Source organism: Vipera berus (assembly GCF_964194415.1).
Source record: "Vipera berus genome assembly, chromosome: Z".
Lineage (NCBI taxonomy): Eukaryota > Metazoa > Chordata > Lepidosauria > Squamata > Viperidae > Vipera > Vipera berus.
The window spans coordinates 28021904-28045648 of NC_138205.1; the positions used below are offsets into that span (position 1 = coordinate 28021904).

The window sequence follows — 23745 nt, forward strand, 5'->3', positions numbered from 1 at the left end:
CACAACTCTGAGGCTGCTTGCCTAGCTGTGGCTCAGAGGATTCTTGGCACACTGCAGCCCTGGGATTGCAAAAAAAAAACAAAAACAAACCTGGAGCTGCAGTGCAGCATGAACCACAAATACCCTTGGAAACTTCAGTACCTCCAGCTTGGCTCAACAGCGTAGCATGGTGTGATGCCACAGCCATCCTGCCCCAGGAAGCCCCAACTTCTCCAGGGGCTGGTCCCAAGTGCAATAGTCCTTGCCACCCTACTCTCCAGGGCCTCTGCCACCTTACATGCCATGCCAATTAACCTTCGCTGTCTCCTTGCTCCTGCTACTGATGAGGCATGTTCACCTTGGCCTTGTGCAACACAGCTGCTGACCACATAGACCTCAGGTCTTATAAGGAAACTGCCATGCACAACCTTGGAAGAAAGCCTCATGTAGCCAGCAGTTGCCTCGCCAAGGGCTAGGTCAGACATGCTTGGTCGGTAGGTAAGGTCAGCTAGAGTGGCAGAGGCCATGGAGTGCTAGGGTCCAAAAGGGCATAGACAGGAAGGATGATAGGCAGGTGGGAGAGAATTAAAATCTCCCTGTGGCTGTTAGTGTGGGTAGGCTACCAAGCACCCACATTTTGACCATGTAACCATGGAAGCACTCCAATAGCCATAACTCGGGGGGGGGGGCAGTCATAAGTCCTTTTGCTCAGCCCTGCTGGAACTTTGAACAGTCGTTAATCAAATGACCATAACTCCAGGACTCTTTGTATTGATAGGGAATGTATCAGATAAAAATAATGAAAGAAGTGTATCCATTTACTTTTTAAAAGCATGGTTGATCTTTAATATTAATTTCCAAACTACAGTAAAATACTTTATAAGAGTCTTTATTATATTTTAAGAATAGGAATATTATAATCAAAGAACAGAAAAAGAGCGGAGGAAGACAAATTTCAAAGGAAAAAAAAACCCCTTCATTTACAATGAATCCTACTAAAGGCTCAACAACAGTTAAATTTACTTGGATTCTTGCTGCAAACTAATACAATTACAAAGGTGTTTTAGGATCTATCCAGTGCAGGGGGGAGCATTTGGGATCGGGACACAGCGCTCAACATGTGAATCTCCTTTTATCCCAACTTCATTGTAGCTGACACCTTGGATAGTGACACTCCGGTGGATCCCATCATAGTAATAACGGGTAGCTGTAGCAGTGAAGGGAATCTGTCCCTTCAATTTCATGCCATTCATTACCAACTCACAGCTGTGATTGGGTGGGACTTCAATCTCAATTGTTTCAGAATATGTGACTGATTCGCTGTATGTATCACCCTTTTCCCAGTTAAAGGTTTTCTCTGATGAAATGCCCCATGATCCTCCAAAGGTCTCAGGTATCCCTGCTGTCATAATAAAGTTGATGCTCTGAGAGATAGACGTGCCAACATCCCAGAAATGTTCAGAAGTCACCGTTCCTGATAAGGTGGTAATCTTCTTCACTGATCTACAGTCTTTGTTCGTGACTTTGCTGGAGGCTAGTCTTTGTTCGTGACTTTGCTGGAGGCTAATGCCATGCCTTTCTCACTGAAGGATCCCTGGTTTAGCTTATAATTGACATTGGAGATGCTCTGAGAGCGATAGCCTTTATTAATGGTCAGGACATCATAATATTTATACCAGTATTCCTTGCCATTCATACCAATGAAGAAAGCTTGATTTTTACTATCTACCTTTCCTAATCCATACTTATTTTTACCAACATATAAATTTATACCTACACAGGTGTTGATGGAATTGGGTGGGACTTGACCCCATGAACCTCCCTTCCAGCTTAGGGATTCAAAGTCATGTCCATTCACCAAAATCCAGAACTCAGAAGTAGAATATTCCTTGTTTCCATACGGGTAATAGCAGTAAGGATCACGACTGCTACTGTAGTAGCCAGCAGAACAGTCTGAAACCATGCAAGGATATTCATCCCTATTAGCGTAGCTGTTCCAGTAAGACACAGCTCCGCTGGGGACATAGCCTGAAAACGAAGCCCAGCTCATGGTTGTTCCATAGAAAACATTGGAAGGCTGTTCATCTTCTCTCTCTTTTATTGCTGCACTGCTACTATTTGCATTACCTGGGAAAAGAAAATGAAATAGAAACAAAGAAAATTAGCTGATATTTCATCAAGAAATGTTGGGGGGGGGGATATAATTTATCTTTTCAATATAAATCCTTTAAAAAATTCCAGGCAAGCACATATTTCCATACATTCTGCACACTCTAAAACTATCCCAGTTGAACAGAGCAACTTGAAATTCATCTGAATGATGGTAGATTAAAGCATGTGAGCTGTGCAAAACAATTGTTTTTTGCATTGTATAATGCTTTCAATGCTTTGTAACCCTGATGAATAACCTACATAAACTGTAAAGAATCTGGTCCCATGGAATATTTTTCCCCTGGTCTGTGCTGCTGAACTGTAGCAAAAAATAAAAAAATTACAATGAGATTAATGTTTTCTGAGAACAGTAGACTCCTCAGGCTATTCATACTTGTGAATACCTACTGTAGACTAGTGTAGTGGTTAAAGGTGCTGACCTAGAAATTAGGAGGCTGTGAGTTCTAGTTCTGCTGTAGGCATGGAAATCAATTGGCTAACTTTGGACTGGTCACTGTCTCAGCCCAACCCACCTCAAAGGATTGTTGTGGGGGAAAAGAGAAGTATTATGTTATATTCATTGGCTTATTACTTATAAAGTAATAAAGGTGGAATAAAAATCTAATAAATACATAAATAATATTTGCCAGTGTCAAATCCTTCATTCTTAAAATGAAGAGTAACAATACTGTATGCTGTCTAGATTCATTTTGAATTGAGTAGTCTTACAAATCTAAAAATTAAATTAAATTAATCCTCTCCAGTAACTGTAACACGTATTTCTCTTCCCAAACAAAATCAAGTGAACAGCTCCAATTCCATTTTTGTTGCCACAAAAAAACATTGGTTTTGCTTCCATTTTAAAGATTGAAACATAGGTAGGTAGAATTATTTTGCCCATGTCTGGATACCACAGTTTAGGAAAATATTTGAAAAGTTAGATTCTGCCTAGAGGACAATAACCAATATGCTAAGTAGCCTGGGAAGGAAAAATCTGTAGGTAAAGAGAGAAAGCACTGCAGATGTTTAAACTGGAGAAGATAAGAAAAGTTGGAGATACAACAAGTTTTATATTATTTGAAAGTAGATTTCATTTGATATGACAAAAAAGTCCTAATACTTTTTCAATGATGGAACAGTTGGCTTTTGAGTTGATAGACTCTCTTGCTCGAGTTTTTAACCCATCACTAGCTCAGATGTTAAAATAGAGAGTAGGAGATCTTTCCATAGTTGTGCTTATCTTCATACCTAGTTTGGGTTGTGGAAGGCTTTTCTCCATCGTTCTCCTTAGGACTTTAAAGTTAATATTCACATCATTGGCCAGTGACTCATTGATGATCAGGGAAAGGAGGAGAACAGAGAGTAAAAGGCACATCTGAAACAAAGATCAGAAAAATACTGTATTTCATACTTTCAAAAGATGAAATTGAAATGAAATGCCACCTTATAGTATTATCCAGACATTTAGTCTTTGAATAATTCCATAAAAAAGAGGAAGATATTTTTGTATTTAATTCCAGCATGTGAGATCATAATATAAAATATGCATTGATTTTCCCCAGGAAGTGAACAGATTCTTATAATCCCTCTGTGCTGGAAGAATCCCAATTCTGTTATAAATCATTTGAATTTGAGTTTATCTTCCCACATGAAATTTGCAAGAGTTTTCTCCTGAAAGGATCACTTCTCATTGCATCTTTTAATATTTTAAAATAAGATTTAAAAATAATACTTCAAAATCCCACATCAATGTCTATGAAATTGTCTGTGTTTCATTCACTCATAAACCATGAAGTGTTTCCAGACTGAGAAAACATAAAGGAAAAAACATGGTTAAGACTATTTTAAAACCAGATGTTAATGCATTTTGTACGACCCCCTTGCTCTGATTACCAACTTACCTTAGAATCCATTGCAGCTTGTTACAGAGTGAAAGGAATAACGTATTATTCAGAAATTTCTAATGAGTCTAAAAGTTGTCAGAAGAAGCAGAAGCCAACTGAAGATCAGAAATAACAATATATATCTTATCTAAGTGTTGACAGGTACAAATGTGAAAAGCAGAAGTTTATTTATTTATTTATTTATTTATTTATTTATTTATTTATTTATTATTTATTTGTTTGTTTTATATACCGCCCTTCTCCCGAGGGACTCGGGGCGGTGTACAGAGCAACGTATGTATACAGTTAAACAATAGTAAAAACAAATGAACCCCAAGAGCTGTCAGGCCAGGCCGGCCTGTTGGAACAGGTAAGTTTTTAAGTCGCGCCGGAAGGTGCGGAGGTCGGGGGCCATCCGGATATCGGTAGGCAAGCTGTTCCAGAGGGTTGGCGCACCCACTGAGAATGCCCTCCCCCTGGGGGCCACCAGCCGGCATTCTTTGACCGGTGGCACTCTGAGGAGGCCCTCTCTGTGGGAGCGCACAGGACGGAGCGGTGTTGACGTTGGCAGTAGGTGCTCCCGTAGGTATTCCGGACCCATGCCATGTAGGGCTTTGTATGTCATCATTAGCACCTTGAATTGAAGTTGCTAGCTAACTGAAATTGCAAGCATAGGAAATATCAAAATAACTATAGGAGCCAAGCTATGCTAACAGAAAATTAGATGGTGAAAGATAGCATATGAACAAAAGGGCTTCCTGGAACATACCAAGGGATAGTGGTTATAGGTGGTCCAAAGTAGGTATCGGATGATTAGATAAGGGACATTGAGTGCGACAGGGGAGGGGGGAATCTGCGTCAGGGATAGGATATAAAAATGTGTCAAACATTTTTGATTATCATTTATTACATTTACTACAGTGATCTATTCCTATATTAACTATTGTTAATTGAACATATGTACCCGGACAATAGCCTGTTAGCTAAAGATTGAAAATGTTTTTGTGGGACAATCCCAATGTTGATCCCAGCTCTGTCCTAATCCCAATCCTGATCCTTGTTGTTGCTGTTGTTGTTAGTTGCGAAGTTGTGTCCAACCCATCACGACCCCATGGACAACGTTCCTCCAGGCCTTCCTGTCCGCTACCATCTTCTGGAGTCCATTTAGGCTCATGCCTACTGATTCAGTGACTCCATCCAGCCACCTCATTCTCTGTCGTCCCATTCTTCTCTTGCCCTCAACCTTTCCCAGCATTAGACTCTTCTCCAGTGAGTCCTTCCTTCTCATTAGGTGGCCAAAGTATTTGAGTTTCAACTTCAGGATCTGACCTTCTAAAGAGCAGTCACGGTTTATCTCCTCTAAGACTGACCGGTTTGATCATCTTGCAGTCAAAGGGACTCGCAGAAGTCTCCTCCAGCACCATAGTTCAAACGCTTCAATTCTTTGGTGCTAAGCCTTTCGTATGGTCCACTTTTCGCAGCAATACATTGCAACTGGGAAGACCATAGCCTTGACTATACGCACTTTTGTTGGCAGGATGATGTCTCTGCTTTTTAGTGTGCTGTCTAGATTTGCCATGGCTTTCCTCCCAAGGAGTAAGCGTCTTTTAATTTCTTGGCTGCAGTCCCCTTCTGCGGTGATCTTGGAGCCCAGGAAAATAAAATCTGTCACTACCTCCATTTCTTCCCCATCTATTTGCCAGGAATTGAGAGGGCCGGATGCCATGATCTTGGTTTTCTTAATGTTTAGTTTCAACCCAACTTTTGCACTCTCCTTCTTCACTCGCAACAAGAGGCTCTTTAGTTCTTCTTCACTTTCTACCATTAGAGTGGTATCATCTGCATATCTTAGGTTGTTGATATTTCTCCCAGCAATCTTAATTCCAACTTTTGATTCATCTAGCCCTGCCTTTCTCATGATGTGCTCTGCATATAAGTTAAACAGGCAGGGTGTCAGTATACAGCCTTGCTGGACTCCTTTCCCAATTTTGAACCAATCAGTGGTTCCGTGTCAAGTTCTCACTGTTGCTTCTTGACCCGTATATAGGTTTCTCAAGTGACAAATAAGATGGTCTGGTACTCCCATCTGTTTAAGAACTTCTCACAGTTTGTTGTGATCCACACAATCAAAGGCTTTAGCATAGTCAATGAAGCAGAAGTAGATGTTTTTCTGGAACTCCCTAGCTTTCTCCATGATCCAGCGTATGTTGGCAATTTGATCTCTAGTTCCTCTGCCTCTTGGAAATCCTGCCTGTACTTCTGGTAGTTCTCAATCCACATACTGCTGGAGTCTAACCTGTAGAATTTTAAACATAACTCTACTAGCATGTGATTAGGACGCGGTGGCTCAGTGGGTTAGGACGCTGAGCTTGTCGATCGGAAGGTCGGCAGTTTGGCGGGTCAAATCCCGAGTGCCGCGTAACAGAGTGAGCGCCTGTTACTCGTCCCAGCTTCTGCCAACCTAGCAGTTCGAAAGCACGTAAAAATGCAAGTAGAAAAATAGGGACCACTCCGGTGGGAAGGTAACAGCGTTCCGTGCGCCTTTGGCGTCTAGTCATGCCAGCCACATGACCACGGAGATGTCCTCGGACAAGCGCTGGCTCTTCGGCTTTGAAACGGAGATGAGCACCGGCCCCTAGAGTCAGAAACGACTAGCACGCATGTGCGGGGGAACCTTTACCTTTACCTTTACTAGCATGTGAAATGAGTGCAATGGTGCAACAGTTTGAACATTCTTTGGCACTGCCTTTCTTTGGAATTGGAATGTAAACTGATCTTTTCCAATCCTGTGGCCACTGCTGAATTTTCTAAAATTGCTGGCATATTGAATGTAGAACTTTTACTGCATCATCTTTTAAGATTTTGAATAGCTCAGCTGGAATACTGTCACCTCCACTAGCTTTGTTGTTGCTCAGCTTTCCTAAGGCCCATTTCACTTCACATTCTAGGATATTTGGCTCGGGGTCAGTGACCACTCCATCGTGGTTATCTGGGATGTTAAGCTCGTTCTTGTATAGTTCTTCTGTGTAATTTTGCCACCTCTTCTTAATCTCTTCCGCCTCTGTTAGGTCCCTGCCATTTTGGTCCTTTATCATCCCCATTTTTGCATGAAATGTTCCCTTCATCTCTCCAATTTTCTTGAAGAGATCTCTAGTCCACCCTATTCTATTGTTTTCTTCTATTTCTTGGCACTGTTCATTTAAGAAGGCATTCCTATCTCTTCTAGCTATTCTCTGGAATGTTGCATTCAATTGGTTGTATCTTACTTTTTCTCCCTTGCCTTTCGCTTCCCTCCTGTCCTCAGCTATTTGCAAAGCTTCCTCAGACAGCCATTTTGCTATCTTGCATTTCTTTTTCTTTGGGATGGTTTTAGTTGCTACCTCTTGCACAATGTTGTGAACCTCTGTCCATAGTTCTTCAGGCACTCTGTCTGTCAGATCTAATTCCTTAAATCTATTTGTCACCTCTACTATATATTCATCAGGGATATGATTTAGTTCATACCTGAGTGGCCTAGTGCTTTTCCCTACTTTCCTCAGTTTAAGCCCAAATTTTGCAACAAGAAGCTTATGGTCTGAGCCACAGTCAGCTTCTGATCTTGTTTTTACTGATTGTATAGAGCTTCTCCATTTTTGGCTGCAGAGCACATAGTCAATCTTATTTCTGTGTTGACCATCTGGTGATGTCTTTGCTATGACCATCGTATTCTCTTAACAAAATTCTGTCAGCCTGTGCCCTGCTTCATTTTGTACTCCAAGGCCAAACTTGCCTGTTATTCCGGTTATCTTTTGGCTTCCTACTTTAGCATTCCAATCCCCCATGATGATAAGGACATCATTTTTTGGTGTTAGTTCTATAAGATGCTGTAGGGCTTCATTGAACCGGTCAATTTCATCCTCTTCAGCACTGGTGGTTGGGGCATAGACTTGGACTACTGTGATATTGAATGGTTTGCCTTGGATTCGAACTGAGATCATTCTATCATTTTGGGGATTGTATCCCAGTATTGCTTTTCCTACTCTTTTATTGATTATGAAGGCTACTCCATTTCTTCTGAGGGATTCTTGACCGCAGTAGAATACCTGGTGGTCATCTGAATTAAATTCACCCATTCCTGTCCATTTTAGTTTGCTGATTCCTAAGATGTCGATATTCAGTCGTGTCATCTCTTGTTTGACCACATCCAGCTTGCCTTGATTCACGGATCTTACATTCCAGGTTCCTATGGAGAAAAAATCTTTACAGCATCAGACTTTCCTTTCACCACCAGATGCATCCACAGCTAAGCGTCCTTTCGGCTTTGACCCAGTTGCTTCATTCTTTCTGGCACTACTAGTACTAGCCCTCTGCTCTTCCTCAGTAGCATATTGGACACCTTCCGACCTGAGGGGCTGATCTTCCAGCGTCATATCTTTTTTCCTTTTGGTACAGTTGTGTCGGGTTCGCGGATCAATGAGACACAGACGTCAGGTGTACAAGAGCCTTTATTAGGCAAATGAAAAATAACGTGAGGCATATAGTTGATGTGTTGGAATTTTTGGAAAGGAACAACCAGATCCCTGCGGCGCTAATTTTCTTAGATGCTGAAAAAGCTTTTGATCAATTGAATTGGCAATTTTTGATGAAAGTTTTAGATAAAATGAACTTTGGGGATAATTTTTTGCAACCAATTAGGGCATTATATCAAAAACAAACAGCTCGAATAATAGTTAACAATAGTTTGTCAGAAGTAGGTAGTATTGAGAAGGGTACAAGGCAAGGGTGCCCGCTATCGCCTTTATTATTTGTGTTAACATTGGAGACATTATTGGTAAAAATACGAAATTCGGAAAGAATTAAGGGTATACGGATTAGAGATCAGGATTATAGATTGAGAGCGTTTGCAGATGATCTGGTTGTTACAGTGACCCAGCCGGAGAGCTCTGTTGTGGACCTGATGGAGATAATAATGCAATATGGGAAGGTTTCTGGATTTAAAGTTAATGTACAAAAAACTAAAATCTTGGCCAAAAACATGACAGCATCGCAAAAGGCCCTTCTAGAAGGGTTAACTGGATTTGAGATTTTCAAAAGGGTCAAATATTTGGGGGTGCTTTTGTCACCCTCGAATACAAAATTATATAAAAATAATTATGAAAAATTATGGGGAAAAATTCAAAAAGAAATGGAGAGTTGGGAAAAATTGCAATTGTCTTTACTGGGAAGAATTGCAGCAGTAAAAATGAATGTCCTGCCTAAATTTTTGTTTTTATTTCAAATGATACCGATTCTTAAGAAAGATTCTAACTTGGAGAAATGGCAGAGAGGTATCAATAAATTTGTTTGGGCAGGGAAAAGACCACGAGTCAAACTTAAGATTATGCAGGATACTCGTGAAAGAGGTGGTCTTAAAATGCCTAATCTTAAATTATATTATGAAGCTGCTGCGTTAGTAGGTATAAGTGATTGGATTAATTTGACACAAGACAGATTATTAAATCTTGAGGGCCACGACTTGTTGTTTGGTTGGCATGCATATTTGTTGTATGATAAGAAGGTAGATAATGTGTTTAGAGTGCATATTTTAAGACAGGCATTGCTGAGAGTTTGGAAGAAGTACAGACATAAGCTAGACTGCAAGATACCATTGTGGGCAATTCCAAAACACGCAATAGAAAATATACATGCTGGTTTCAAACATGATGTGACTACGTACAAGGAGATTCTAAACTTGGAAAGAAATGTCTGGTGTTTGAAACCATATAGTCTCTTGCGAGATGAGAAGATTGTTCAGAATTGGTTTCAATATACTCAGCTACGGGCCAGGTGGAAAGAAGATCAGAAAAATGGTTTTACAATGACTGATGAAAATCTGATAAAGCAAATCAGAAATCAGGGTCCAGCACATATTAAACGGATATATCTTGCATTGATAGAAATTGACTCAGAAACAGAACTTGTTAAAGACTGCATGATAAAATGGGCCCAAAATATCCAAGAGGTTATTACAATGGACACGTGGGAAAAGATCTGGGTGAGGAATGTAAAATTTACACAAGCTCAAAATCTAAGAACTTTTATAAAATGTTCTATAGATGGCATTTAGATCCTAAAAAGCTTGCAAGCATGTATCCGAATTATCAACCAAAATGTTGGAGGTGTGGTGATGAAGATGCAACATATTTTCATGTATGGTGGACTTGTAAAAAGGTTAAGGCCTTCTGGATAAAAATTTGGTGGCATATGCAGAAGATTTTCAAGCAAAGGATAAAGTTTTGTCCGCAACTCTTCTTGTTGGGAATAATTACAGAGGCTACGGTTGTGGACACTAAGCTGATGTTGAATTTAATCACGGCAGCAAGACTTTTAATAGGTCAATATTGGAAGAAAGAGGAATTGCCGACTATAGAGGAATGGACTTTAAAGGTTTCCGACCTGGCAGAGATGGCAAAGATTTCGGCTTACTTGAAAGATCACTCCCAAGAACGTTATATTATGGAATGGAGAAAATGGGTTGAGTACATCCAGAATAAATATAGGGTTAAGAAGTTTCATGTAGCATTTGAATAAGTCTTCCTTCGCTTTTTCTTTCTTTATTTCCTTTTTTTTCTTTTTTTTTCTATATATATTTAATATCATTAAGGTTTGTATTATCCTGTATAAGCTAGAGAGTGATGGATTTTAGAGTTTATGGTTGTTAGCATATGGTTGTCTATGATTGTTTTTTTTTCTATACCTTGTATTTAGCTCTGGGAAGTCGGGGGGGGGAAGGGGGGGAGGGGTAGGGAGGGAGGGAGGGGGGAGGGGGAGGGGGGACTGTTAAAGATAAACTGTATGTTAAAACTTTTCAATAAAAAAAAGAGCCTTTATTAGGAGGGAAGTGTGGTCCGAACTGGGGAACAAAGGTTACCTGCCTATTTTTATACCTGACCAGGTGAATGCCTGGCCAATAGGTTTAAACTCAAGTTTCACACCGGCTGGGCAGCCAATCTCTTTAAATCCGGCTTTTCTGCCGAACGCTGTTCCTGCACGGCTCTGCGCCTCCTTATTCAGCTGTCACACATATATGCTATGCCAGCATACACTATACCCCTTCCCCCATAAGCAAGACAATATCTTTTTCCAATTTCCAACCTTTCCCCGCCCCCCAACATAACTATAAACACTTAATTCCCACACAGGCTTTCCCTGCTGCCCTCAGGTTCGCACATACTCCAAGGGGTAAGCAGGAGGCCTGTGGGATCGGCCAGAATGTCTCAGGGGTTCCCCCCCTTCAGGCCTGGTGTTGCCTTTTGAGTTGTTTGACCTGGAGTTGTGGTGTGCCCCAAGTGGAAGTGGTGATGTTTCAGGTGTGGGGATGCACCTGTCCTCCTTGGACCTGGAGTTATGGGGACTCCCTGGGCTTGTACAAGATGTTGTAGCCCCGTTACTCTGGTCTGGACATTGGTGGGGTCTAACTTGTTCCAAAACCCAAGGATTGGGAAATGCTTCTCTGTTTACTGTGTCTCTTTGGTCCATCTAAGTAGGTTCAGGTCTGGGTAGGACCTCCTGATTGTTGCTGGCTGGCACTATTTCAGGTGCTCAATGCCTGAACTGGTCAACATGTCTCCTCCATTGGAGGCCCCCCTCCACCCTTACGATGTATGACAGCGGGCCTGTTCTCTCAACCACTTCCCCCTGCACCCATGCTTCCCCAGAACTGTAGTTCCTTGCCCAAATGGAGTCCCCTTTTGAAAATTCCCTGGTGGCTTTTGGGTCTGCTGCCACTCTGCCTGGGTGTAGTCTGTCAAGAGTAGTTATGAGACGCCTTTCCCAACGAAGTTCAGCTGGGCTGTTTCCGGTAGCGGTGCAGGGTGTGGTGTGTTGGTGCAGTAAAAACTTGGCCAAGTGTTGTTTCCAGTCCCCTTGGATGATGCGCTTCAATGCGTCCTTTGTGGTGCGCACCATGCGTTCAGCCAAGCCATTAGTTGAAGGATGGAAGGGAGCAGAGGTGATGTGTCTAATCCCATTGGTCTTCCGAAACGGCTGGAATTCCAAGGAGGTAAATTGTGGACCGTTATCAGAGACCAATACATCAGGAAGGCCATGAGTGGCAAAGAGTCCCATGAGCACTTGGACAGTCCCTGTTGTGGTCATGCTACTCACAGGTACCACCTCCAACCATTTGGAGTGGCTGTCCACCACTACCAAGAATGACTGGTTGTACAAGGGGCCTGCATAGTCAATGTGTATTCGGGACCAGGGTGTGTCCTCCCACTTGTGGGCTGGGGCATGTGGCTGTGATGGCCGAGATCTTTGGCAGGTGTAGCAACCAGCTACCTGTTCCTCAATGTCCTTGTCAAGGCCCAGCCACCACAGATAATTTCTTGCCAACACCTTCATCTGTATCACCCCTGGGTGACCCTCTTGTAGTGAGTGAATGACCCTATCTCTCAATGTTTGTGGTATGATGACCCGGCATCCCCACAATAGGCAGCCCTTGTGTGAGGACAACTCGTGCCTCCTGGTGAAGAATGCTGTGAATTCTGGCCCAGGGGATTTGTCTTGCCACCCCGTGTGCACCCATGTCTGGACCCTACTCAAAATCTTGTCTTTTGGTGTTTCAGCTGCAATGTCCCTGGCACTGAGAGGACATTCTGGCAGATCTTGAATGGCCAAGATTTGGGCTGCAGGTGCTGGATCTGGTTCAGCATTGTTTAAAGGAAGTCTGCTTAGGCCGTCAGCATGGCCCATTTCCTTGCCCGGCTTGTGTACTAATTTACATGAGTAAGCCGAAAGGAAAATGGACCACCGGAGCATTCTGGGTGACATGATCTGTGGGGTCTGCTTGTCTGTGGTAAACAGACCAAGTAAGGGTTTATGATCTTTAAAAATAGTGAAATCCCTACCATACAAAGTCATGGAATTTCTTTACTCCAGCAACTATTGCCAGGGCTTCCTTATCTATTTGCGTATAGTTCCGCTCAGCCGCTGACAATGTCCTGGAGTAATATGCAATAGGGACTTGTCTGCCATCATCCTCTAAGTGGCTCAACACAGCCCCCACTCCATAAGGGGATGCATCACAAGGAATGCAAATTGGTTTGTTTTCTATAAAGTGAGTAATTGTGGCATTGCTTGCCAAAAGATTTTTTAGAGACTGGAAACTGGTGTCATGTGTCTTGATCCAGTTCCATGTGGAGCGCTTGTCCAATAATCTGTGCAAGGGTTCAGCAATAGATGCCTTGTGGGGTAAAAAAGTGTGATAAAAATTAAGTAACTCCTGGAAAGCTTGCAGCTCCATCTTATTTTTGGGTGTGGGGGCCTCTTTGATTGCTTGCACCTTGGATGCTGCAGGATGAACCCCCTGAGCATCAATTCTAAACCCCAAAAATTCTGTTTCTGGCACCCCAATGCTGCACTTATCTCTTTTAAGCTTAAGTCCAGCAGCATGAAATCTTCCCAAAACAGCCTGCAGTCGTTCTGCCAAAATCTCCTCTGTGTCCCCTGCGATGAGAACATCGTCAAAGTACGGGCAGACTCCCGGTATCCCCTTTAGAGTTCGCTCCATTATCTCCTGGAAGATGCCTGGAGCTACGCTAACTCCGAACTGCAACCGGTCTACCCGGAATGCCCCCTTGTGGCTGACTATTGTTTGTGCAGCGGCAGTCTCTGGGTTGACTGGGAGTTGCAAATAAGCCTGAGCGAGATCTAGTTTGGCGAAGATCGCGCCTCCCTGGAGTGATGCAAGGATGCTGCTGACTGTGGGCACTGGGTACGCATGTGGGTTTAACGCTTTATTGACTGTGCATTTATAATCAGCACAGATTCTTACGTCACCATGATGGGGGTTTCCCACTCAGCTCCCTCGACCGGGTGTAACACCCCCTGCGCGACTAACTTGTCGAGTTCCTGCTCAATTTTGTGTTTTAATGCAAATGGTACCCTCCGGGGCTTGATTCTGATGGGTTGTATGTTGGGGTTCAATTTGAACGTAATTGGTGGTCCTGTGTATTTTCCCAGCATTTCATCGAACATGTCTACAAACGCCTTGCACACAGATTCGATGCTGAGCGTCTGGGTCTGGTGAATTCCGATAATACGAATTCCCAGCGCTTGGAACCAGTTTAACCCTAACAGGCTAGTCCTCTGTCCCTTGACCACTAGGACATCCAAGGACCCCTGGAACTCTCTGTACCACACAGAGAAAGTAGCCTCCCCCCGGACTTGTATTGGGGTATTCTGAAAATTGGTAAGGGTGATGCTAGATGGCCTCAAGGGGACCTGCTGGCCGCTCCTGTTGCAGATTAACTTATAGGTCTCGTGTGAAATGACAGAGACAGCGGAGCCGGAGTCCAGCTCCATTTTACAGGGAACCCCTTCGAGCTGCACATCTAGCCTGATTTGGGGGGGTGAACAATTGACAAGCCCCCGTGTTATAAACTGCCCATCTGCTCTTGGTGTAGCTGATAGATGCGATGCGTTTCGGAGCCCCAGAATCTGATGGCAGGTGAACTTCAGCATCCACCTCGTGCAGAGTGTCTCAGCTCCAGCTCCGGAAAATGGACGCGATGTGTCCCGTCTTGCCACACGCTCGGCATTTGGCTGTTCTGAATTTGCAGGTGGATCGGTGGTGACTCCCACATCTGGCGCATTTCTCTTTAGCCGTGCAGCACTTGCATCCAGAGCATTTCTTGTCCTGGCTGTTGGCTGCGGTTGTTGGACGTTGACCCCTCAGGCTATCACACTGCCCCGACGGATGGGTTGCTCTGCGATGTGCCGTGTCCACTTCTGCCGCTAGTCCATCCTCACTGCTTCCCCCAGCCCCATGTGTCTGATGAACAGTGCATCCCTGGCTGCTACGGCTGGATTCGCTCGGCTCTGGTTTCTCCGCTAACTCCCAGGCCAATACTTCCTCCTGTACTTGCTTGAGGGTCAATCCTGGTTTGGCAAACAATTTCTGCCTCAATTTTCAGTCCCTGAGACCAAAGACGATTCGGTCTCGCAGCCTTTTTTCTAAGCTCAAAATTACAAAAGCGAGCCACCTGCCAGACTGCGGCCATGAATGCTGATACTGATTTACCTGGCAGCTGGTCTCTCTTTACAAACTGGTACCGCCATGCCAGTTCAGACATGTGCGGGTTGAAGTGCTGATTCAGCTTGTCGATGAGATCATCATACTTCACCTTGCCAATGGCCCTGGGTGAACACAGACCCACCGCCAGTTTGTAAATGTCCTTTCCGCATGTACTGAGCAGGGCAGCAACTTTCATGCCATCCTCCGTAATGCAGTTCACCTTTAAATAAAATTCCAGCTACCCCACGAAGGCTTCCCATTCCTCTGGTTGGGCGCTATTGAAAACGGGAGTCTGACCGACCTGAGCCATTGCATCTGATCCAACCGTTCCTGCTCCGACTTCAGACAGGTCCCCGGCGGATGCTACCCCCTGTGGGGTGTCCTACAGCCCCTCGAAGCAGGATCCCACCTTCGTCGCCAATTGTTGTGTCGGGTTCATGGATCGATGAGACATAGACATCAGGTGTACAAGAGCCTTTATTAGGGGGGAAGCATGGTCTGAACTGGGGAACAAAGGTTACCTGCCTATTTTTATAACTGACCAGTTGAATGCCTGGCCAATAGGTTTAAAGTCAGGTTTCCTGTCGGCTGGGCAGCCAATACCTTTAAATCCAGCTTTCCCGCTGAATGCTCTTCCTGCATGGAGCTGTCCAGCTCTGTGCCTCCTTATTCAGCTGTAACACGTGTATGCTATGCCAGCATACACTACAGGTACTGTCCATGGGGTTTTCATGGAAAAGATACTGGAGTAGATTGCCAATTCCTTCTCCAGTGGATCACATTTTGTCAGAACTCTCTGCTATGACCTTTCTGTCTTGGGTGGCCCTGCAGGGCATAGCTCATAGCTTCATTGAATTACACAAGCCCGTTTGCCATGAAAACGCAGTAATCCATGAAGGGAAATCCTGATCCTACCCAACCCTAATCCCTATTCCCTATCCCGACCCTATTTTATCCCCAACCCTATAAAATTCAATTAATTTTTTTTAAAAAATGTGTCAAACAGCTTTTTAAGGTGTGGCTGAACTCCTATGTGTGTTTCAGTCCACCAAACGTAAACATTTTGCAAACACTTTATTTTGAATAAAACTTTTTTGCTAGAATTCCAAGTGAGTTTGTTTGTTTTGGGATCTTGAGCCACATTACAAACACAGAGCAATTCTTTAATTAGTTGCTATTTCAACCCTTCTCTCTATTTATATCTATCCCAATAGAAAGAAGGAGGTTCAATTTGTATATTAAAGGAATAAATATCTTGTTTGTCTTTTAGAGTTGGGGTGAAAATTTGTACAAATGTTTAAAATATTCATCTTAAAATATGAAGACTCTGATAATTTATGCTGATGCTATCATGTAGCTACTTCCAGTTTCTAAAGCAAATATTTAACCAGACTTTGCAGCTGTTATTATAATTTGGCTTCCCCCAATATCTAAAGATTTTGTGGAAAGCTTTATGAAAGGCTGAAGCTGGGCCTTGGTGACTTTGGCCGCCCTCTGACACTCTAAGAAATATGAATCTGTTGTTTTTAGAGAACTCACATGATTTAATGTTAGACAGAAACCTGCTAAATAACTTGCCTTAAAGCTTCTAAAACTTGTGCACTAGTAGCTGGTCATTTTATTCCTGAAGGTTAGTGTTAACTATTTGGTTCTTGCAGGCATTGAGTGATGAGGTGTTTAAACAGCAACAAGTTTATTCAAAGTGAAAAAATAATAGAAGCAAGCTAATAGCTGCTGTGCAGCTATTTATATGGTTGGCTTCTAGGCGGCGACCAATAGATTTAAAGCAGCAGTTTCCCACCCCAAACCTGATTAACAGCCTGGAGACAGCAAATCTCGCTCAGCCCAGCAACCGTTACATAAGATACAAAAGTAGATCAGCCATTAAGCAGTCAGACATAAAGTAAGTGAATACAACATACAAGGCCAATACATTACACCCCTTCCCCCTAGATAGCACAAACTCACATTTGTTTACATAATCTTGCAAATACTTAGGCAGCCTTTGTGCTCGCTCAGAACATCTAGGGGTTACAGGGATCTCCTGGTCTACCTGCTTGCCTGCCAGGCTGGGTAGGCAAGGGCTCAGAGGTTCCATGGAGTCAGAGTGACTTGAGTCCCTTTGGCTGGCCTGTCCTGGTCAGCCCAAACCAAAGTCCAGTTGTGCAGCAAAATCTGCAGGACTGCTTCTCAGTGCCAGTTATATGTCCAGCTCCCTGGATACAATCTGTGTGTCAGAAGGGAACTCATCTACGGCCATTTCCCGGTGACCATGTGCAAGAGTTTCCTCAGAGCATACAATCTACTCTGTTGGACCACTGACTATTCCTGGATGGCCTTCATGCAGAGGCTGAAGAACCCTGGGCCTGAGTGAGCTGGGGACTATACTGTCCCAAAGGATGCACCCTTTATGAGCTGCCAAATCCTGTATGGCTAAAATGCGTGCAGCCAGAGCCGGATCTGGCTTCTCGTGTGACAAGGGCAATCTGCTAAAGCCATATGCTTGGCCCATTTCTTTGCCCAGTTTGTGAATCAGCCTGTAGCTGTAGGCCAAAAGGAATATAGACCACTTCAACATTCGCAGGGACAGAATTTGAGGTGTCTGTTTGTTCATTGTGAACAATCCTAGCAAAGGCTTGTGGTCAGTGAAGACCGTGAAATAGTGTCCATACAAATAGTCATGGAACTTTTTAACCCTGTCCACAATGGCCTCTTTGTCTATTTGCGCGTAATTGCACTCAGCAGAAGACAGGGTCCTCGAATAATAAGTGATGGGAGACTGTTTCTGATCAGCTGACAAATGGCTCAACACAGCCCCAACCCCATAAGGGGATGCATCACACATGATGCAAGCTGGCAACTTTTCATTAAAATGCATGAGCACCGAGTTTGAGGACAGCAGTGATTTGACTGCCTGGAAACTTCTTTCATGGACGTTGGTCCACTGCCACTGAGTGTTTTTGTCTAAGAGCTGGTGTAATGGCTGTGCCACTGCCATTACACTGCCTTCTAAATTTTTAATAAGCAGGAATGCCTGTTAAAAATTTAGAAGGCCCAAGAAGGCTTGAAGCTCCCCTTTGGACCTAGGACTTGGTGCCAACTGAATCGCTTTCAGCTTTGATTCCGCAGGATGGATGTCATTGGCATTGATGCGGAATCCCAGGAACTCGGTAGACTGGACCCCAATCTTACATTTCTCCTTCTTTAATTTGAATCCCGCTGCATGGAACCACTGAAGGATGGCTCTAAGCCATTCAGCCAGGACCTCTGTGGACTCCCTGGTGATGAGCACATCATCAAAGTAGGGGCAGACCCCCGGAAATACCCTTGAGCATATGCTCCATTACTCCCTGAAAAATCCCTGGGGCTACACTCACCCCAATGCTTGACCATGAATTGAATTTGAATTTGAATTTTATTGAATTTATATACCGCCCTTTCCCGTAGGACTCAGGGCGGTTTACAGGGTACTTAAGACAACCATACAAAAATTAAAAACAATTTAAAAAGATTAAATTAAATCCCTGAAGAAATATAAAAACCCCAGTTAAAACTCTCAGCCTGGGCCGGAAAGCTCGAAGAGCCAGGTCTTCAGGTCCCGGCAAAATGAACGAAGGTCGGGAGCAGTCCTAAGCTCCACGGGCAGCTGGTTCCAGAGGGCAGGCACACCCACAGAGAAGGCCCTCCCCCTGGGTGTTATCTGCCGGCAATCTTTTACCGGTGGCACCCTGAGAAGGCACTCCCTGTGGGAGCACACAGTACGAAGGGAACTTGATGCTGGCAGCAGGTGTTCCCTCAGATATCCTGGACCCAAGCCATTTAGGGCTTTATAGGTCATCACCAGCACCTTGAATCTCACCCGGAGGACAACCAGAGGCCAATGCAGCTCGCGGAGTAGAGGTGTTACATGGGAGTATCGGGGAACCCCCATCACAACTCGCGCAGCCGCATTCTGCACCAGCTGAAGCCTCCGAGTGGTCCTCAAGGGCAGCCCCATGTAGAGAGCGTTGCAGTAGTCTAAACGGGAGGTCATGAGCGCATGAGTGACTGTGCGTAGGGCATCTCAGTCCAGGTAGGGTCGCAACTGGTGCACCAGGCGAACCTGGGCAAAAGCCCCCCTGGTCACGGCTCCTATGTGATCTTCAAAACTGAGCCGTGAATCCAGGAGGATGCCCAAGTTGCGAGCCCTATCAACAGGGGGGGTAACACCTCACCCCCCCATCGTTAAAGATGGAATAGTCTGGTTAACCCGAGATGCTGGTATGCACAGCCACTCAGTCTTGGCAGGATTGAGACGAAGCCTGTTTCTCCCCATCCAGACCTGGACCGCCTCCAGGCAATGGGACATCACGGCGAGGGCATCACTGGGTTGGTTCGGGGTGGAGAAAAAAAGTTGGGTATCATCAGCATACTGATGATACCCCACCCCGAAACCACGAATGATCTCACCCAGCGGCTTCATATAGATGTTGAACAGGAGGGGAGAGAGAACCGACCCCTGAGGAACTCCACAAATGAGAGGCCTTGGGGCAGCTCTCTGCCCTCCTGTCAACACCAACTGTGAGCGGCCCAGGAGATAGGAGAACCACCGTAAAACGGTGCCTCCCACTTCCAACCCACTAAGACACCGCAGTAGGATACCATGGTCGATGGTATCAAAAGCCGCTGAGAGATCTAATAGGACTAGGACAGAGGAACAACCCCTGTCCCGAGCCCACCAGAGATCATTCACCAGCACGACCAATGCCATCTCTGTGCTGTGCCCGGGCCTGAAACCCAATTGGTACGGGTCCAGATAATCAGTGTAACTATGGTTTGGACGGCTTCTGGAAGTCTGTAATATGTTGGATGGTCGAAGCTTGACCCATCTGTTGCTGTGGCTGCAAATGTGTTGGAAAGTTCCAATGGAAATGATGGACACAGCTAAGCCAGTGTCCAGTTCCATTTTACATGGAACTCCCTGAAGCTCGACTTGCAGTCAAAGCTTCTGCTTAAGAGGTCGGTGGGCACCAGTGCAGAACACACTCCTATGACTAGAGCAGAAGCCTACTTGGTGTTTCCCGGGGCCCCAGTACCTCTCCTGAATGAGTCATCCGGCTGGTGGTCTCTCTGGCGACCTCAACAGATGGCAGCAATGTGGCCTGGTTTTCCACATGCCCGGCACATGGCTGTCCAGAAATGACATTTCATTCGTTGATGGCTGCCTCTGCAGCTCATGCATCTAGGGAATGGGACTGCATTGTCAGAGGGCCTTGGTCCCTTCTCTTGGTGCCTCTGTATCTTGTCGACTTCGTGGTCTGAGTCTGTGTCTTCCAACCACTCGGTGTCCTTGTGGTGGATGGCTTCTGTGCTTGGTGTGCTTTTGGGGGGGTGTAATGTCTTAATGGGACGCGGTGGCTCAGTGGGTTAGGACGCTGAGCCTGTTGATCAGAAGGTCGGCAGTTTGGCGGTTTGAATCCCGAGAGCCGCGTAGCAGAGTGAGCGCCTGTTACTCGCCCCAGCTTCTGCCAACCTAGCAGTTTGAAAGCACGTAAAAATGCAAGTAGAAAAAGAGGGACCACTCCGGTGGGAAGGTAACAGCGTTCCGTGTTCCTTTGGCGTCTAGTCATGCCGGCCACATGACCACGGAGACGTCCTCGGACAAGCGCTGGCTCTTCGGCTTTGAAACGGAGATGAGCACCGGCCCCTAGAGTCGGAAACGACTAGCACGCACGTGCGGGGGAACCTTTACCTTTACCTTAATGTCTTAATGGCCCCTCCAGCAGCTTCATCTGCCATGACCTCCTTCAAGGCCTCTTGTAGCGAGAAAGTTTCTTTAGCAAAAAGTTTTTGTTGGAGCTCTCTGTTCCTAAATCCAGTCTCTTAGTCTCTCTTCTAAGTCAGTGAAATTGCATAGTCATGATGCCTGCTGAAGTGCTGCGATGAATTCTGTTGCCAACTCGCTGGGTGTTGTTCACATTGCTCAAAGGCATGCCTCCACACTATCATGGATAGCTTCGGTTCAAACTGGTGGTGGAGTCTTTTCTTCAAGTCCATGTAAGTAATGGACTCCAGCAACGCTGGGGATCCAAGTTCTCTGTGATATCGAAGGTGGCTGGGCTGTACACGCAGAGGAGGCTCGCAGCCTTCAGCCCATCTTTGCTGACTTGATTGGCATGAAGGTAGTCTTCTACGCGGGAATTGTAGGACACCCATCTCTCCAGGTGTGTCATATCAAATTCTTTGAGCTTTCCGACCTTGGCCATGGTGAATAGTCATCGTGGTTTGTGTCTCACATTGCTTTGTGCTGCTGGCTTCTGCATAGGCCCTAGGATGGATCCTTAGGGTGGGGTGGTCTCCAGCATGGCTTGCTAGGCAGACCAAGGGAGGAAACTCTGTACTGGCCTCACCCCCTAGTGACTTCAGGCTCTTACGATGAAACAGCACATCCCACCTTTGTCACCAGTGTTAAGTACTTGGTTCTTGCAGGCATTGAGCAAGATGAGATGTTCAAACAGCAACAATTTTATTCAAAGTGAGAATATAACAGAAGCAAGATAATAGCTGCTGTACAGCTATTTATATGGTTGGCCTGTAGACAGCGACCAATAGATTTAAAGCAGCAGTTTCCCACCCCAAATCTACTTAACCGACTGGAGACAGCAAGCCTAGCTCAGCCCAGCAACCATTACATAAGATACAAAAGTAGGTCAGCCATTAAGCAAACAGTCAGACATAAAGCAAGTGAATACAACATACAAGGCTAATACATTACAGTTAGAAAAATTCTGGTTCTCCAGCTTCTTAATTCTGTCTTAAGATGGGATGTGCTGTAGCTAAAGATTCTAAACAAGATGCTGATCTAAATCTCATAATTGTAATTGCTCTTTCCATAACATTTCTAAGTCTTTAATATTGTTACATACACACCGTCTATCTCACGAATGATATATTTCAAGGCAAGATTTCATAGGGCCCATTTTCTTGTAAAAAGGCACCTAGATATCTTGGTATATCTCTAATCTTTGTTTAGTCATAAGATGAGTGTTCACAGAATGAAGATCCAAATGGATCCTTGTTCCCCATTTAGTTTTCAGGGAATTTTCACCTTGGTCAGGGATGGCTGTCAGAATATAGTTATTATAATTGATTGCCCTTTGCTGCCCGTAAGTGCTGGGCACACCCACACTCATAGCTCATAGCTTAGAGATATTGTAAGAAAAGGGATCTTGTGATATTATATTAACCCATGTTCTACAATGAGCCATTTTAGTGTATTGGTTAAAGCATCAGGCAAGAAATAAGACAACCATGAGTTCTAGTCCTGCCTTAGACACAAAGCTAGCTGAGTACTTTAGTCCAGTCTTCCACTTTCAGCCCTAGGAAGGAAGCATTGGCAAACTATTTCTGAAATCTTGGAAAAAAAAACAACCAACCCTGCAAGTTCTAGTCCAGGCAGTCTCCAGGAGTCAAAAATTGACTCAAAGGCACACAAAAATAAAATCTAACATATTAGTTGTTTGCATTTTTCTATACATATTTACACTCACACATCATGTATGTATTTGTGTTAATATACAAGAATGTGCGTGGGTGACTGTATTAATGTGTGGTGTGCAAATATTGTGCTTTAAAATTTGATTCCATCAAGTCTCTAACTAAACTGAATTTTCATTTTTTTAAAATATAATAATTTTATTAAAGAGTATAAAAGCAAGTACAAAAGTAAAAGCTAATGCAAGCTAAAAAAAGATAGAGGAATAAAAAGAGGGGAAATACAGAAAATAAAAAGGAGAAAAAAGAGATAGAAAAGAAATTATGAATAGAGTAAAACAAAAGAAAAATATAAACAAGTAGCTTCTCCATTCCAAGAAATATAAACAATTTAGTAACTTATCACCTTTTCTTAAAACACAATAAATAATCTCTTCTCTTCCTGTCCCATTTTTTATTTACAAACAAATCCATGAAGTATTGTCATAGTGTTAGCAAAGGTCCATTAGCTCTTACCAAAAATAACAAACTATTTTAATCTTCTTCAAATATACCAACTTTATATTCTTTCCTTTTACTTCTAACAATCTTAATCCTCGGTTTATTCAAATAATGCCATAGAATTTAATTTCTTTTTACTTTTTAAATCTTTCTTATGATATTCTTCAAAATTTTAACATTTTGTTTGTAAATCTAATATATAAAACCTATCCAGGTTATTTTTAGATTATTTTTTGTATGCCACTTTTAATTGTTAAGACATTGACCAGTTTCTTTTGTATGCCAGTATATCTTCTTTTTCCATATCATTTTTATAGCATATCATTTGTAAATTCAGTTTCAACTCACTCTTAATCTTATTAGATAGGACTTGTTCCCCTTCCACAATGTCTTTTAGACTTTGGATTTTTCTCTCTGAGCTAGCTGAGTTCTAATGTCTTAAAAACTATGTGTAGTTTAACGAAGAGAAGGGTGAGGAGTGACATGATAGCAGTGTTCCAATATCTCAGGGGCTGCCACAAAGAAGAGGGAGCCAGGCTGTTCTCCAGAGCACCTGAGAGCAGGACAAGAAGCAACGGATGGAAACTAGTCAAGGAGAGAAGCAACCTAGAACTAAGGAGAAACTTCCTGACAGAACAGTTAATCAGTGGAATAACCTGCCTCCAGAAGTGGTGAATGCTCCAACACTGGAAGTTTTTAAGAAGAGACTGGACAGCCATTTGT

The 23745-nt window shown here is 43.8% G+C and overlaps 1 protein-coding gene across 1 annotated transcript in view; it reads right to left on the bottom strand.

The window, feature by feature from the left end:
• Positions 1-863: 863 nt before the first annotated feature.
• Positions 864-23745, bottom strand: part of LOC308678925 (natterin-3-like) — a 56518-nt gene continuing 33636 nt past the window's right edge. The window contains 3 exon segments of the mRNA XM_081346155.1: positions 864-1541; positions 1544-2106; positions 3379-3505. Coding sequence (XP_081202281.1) covers positions 1050-1541; positions 1544-2106; positions 3379-3505 — 1182 coding nt within the window. The 3' untranslated portion in view covers positions 864-1049.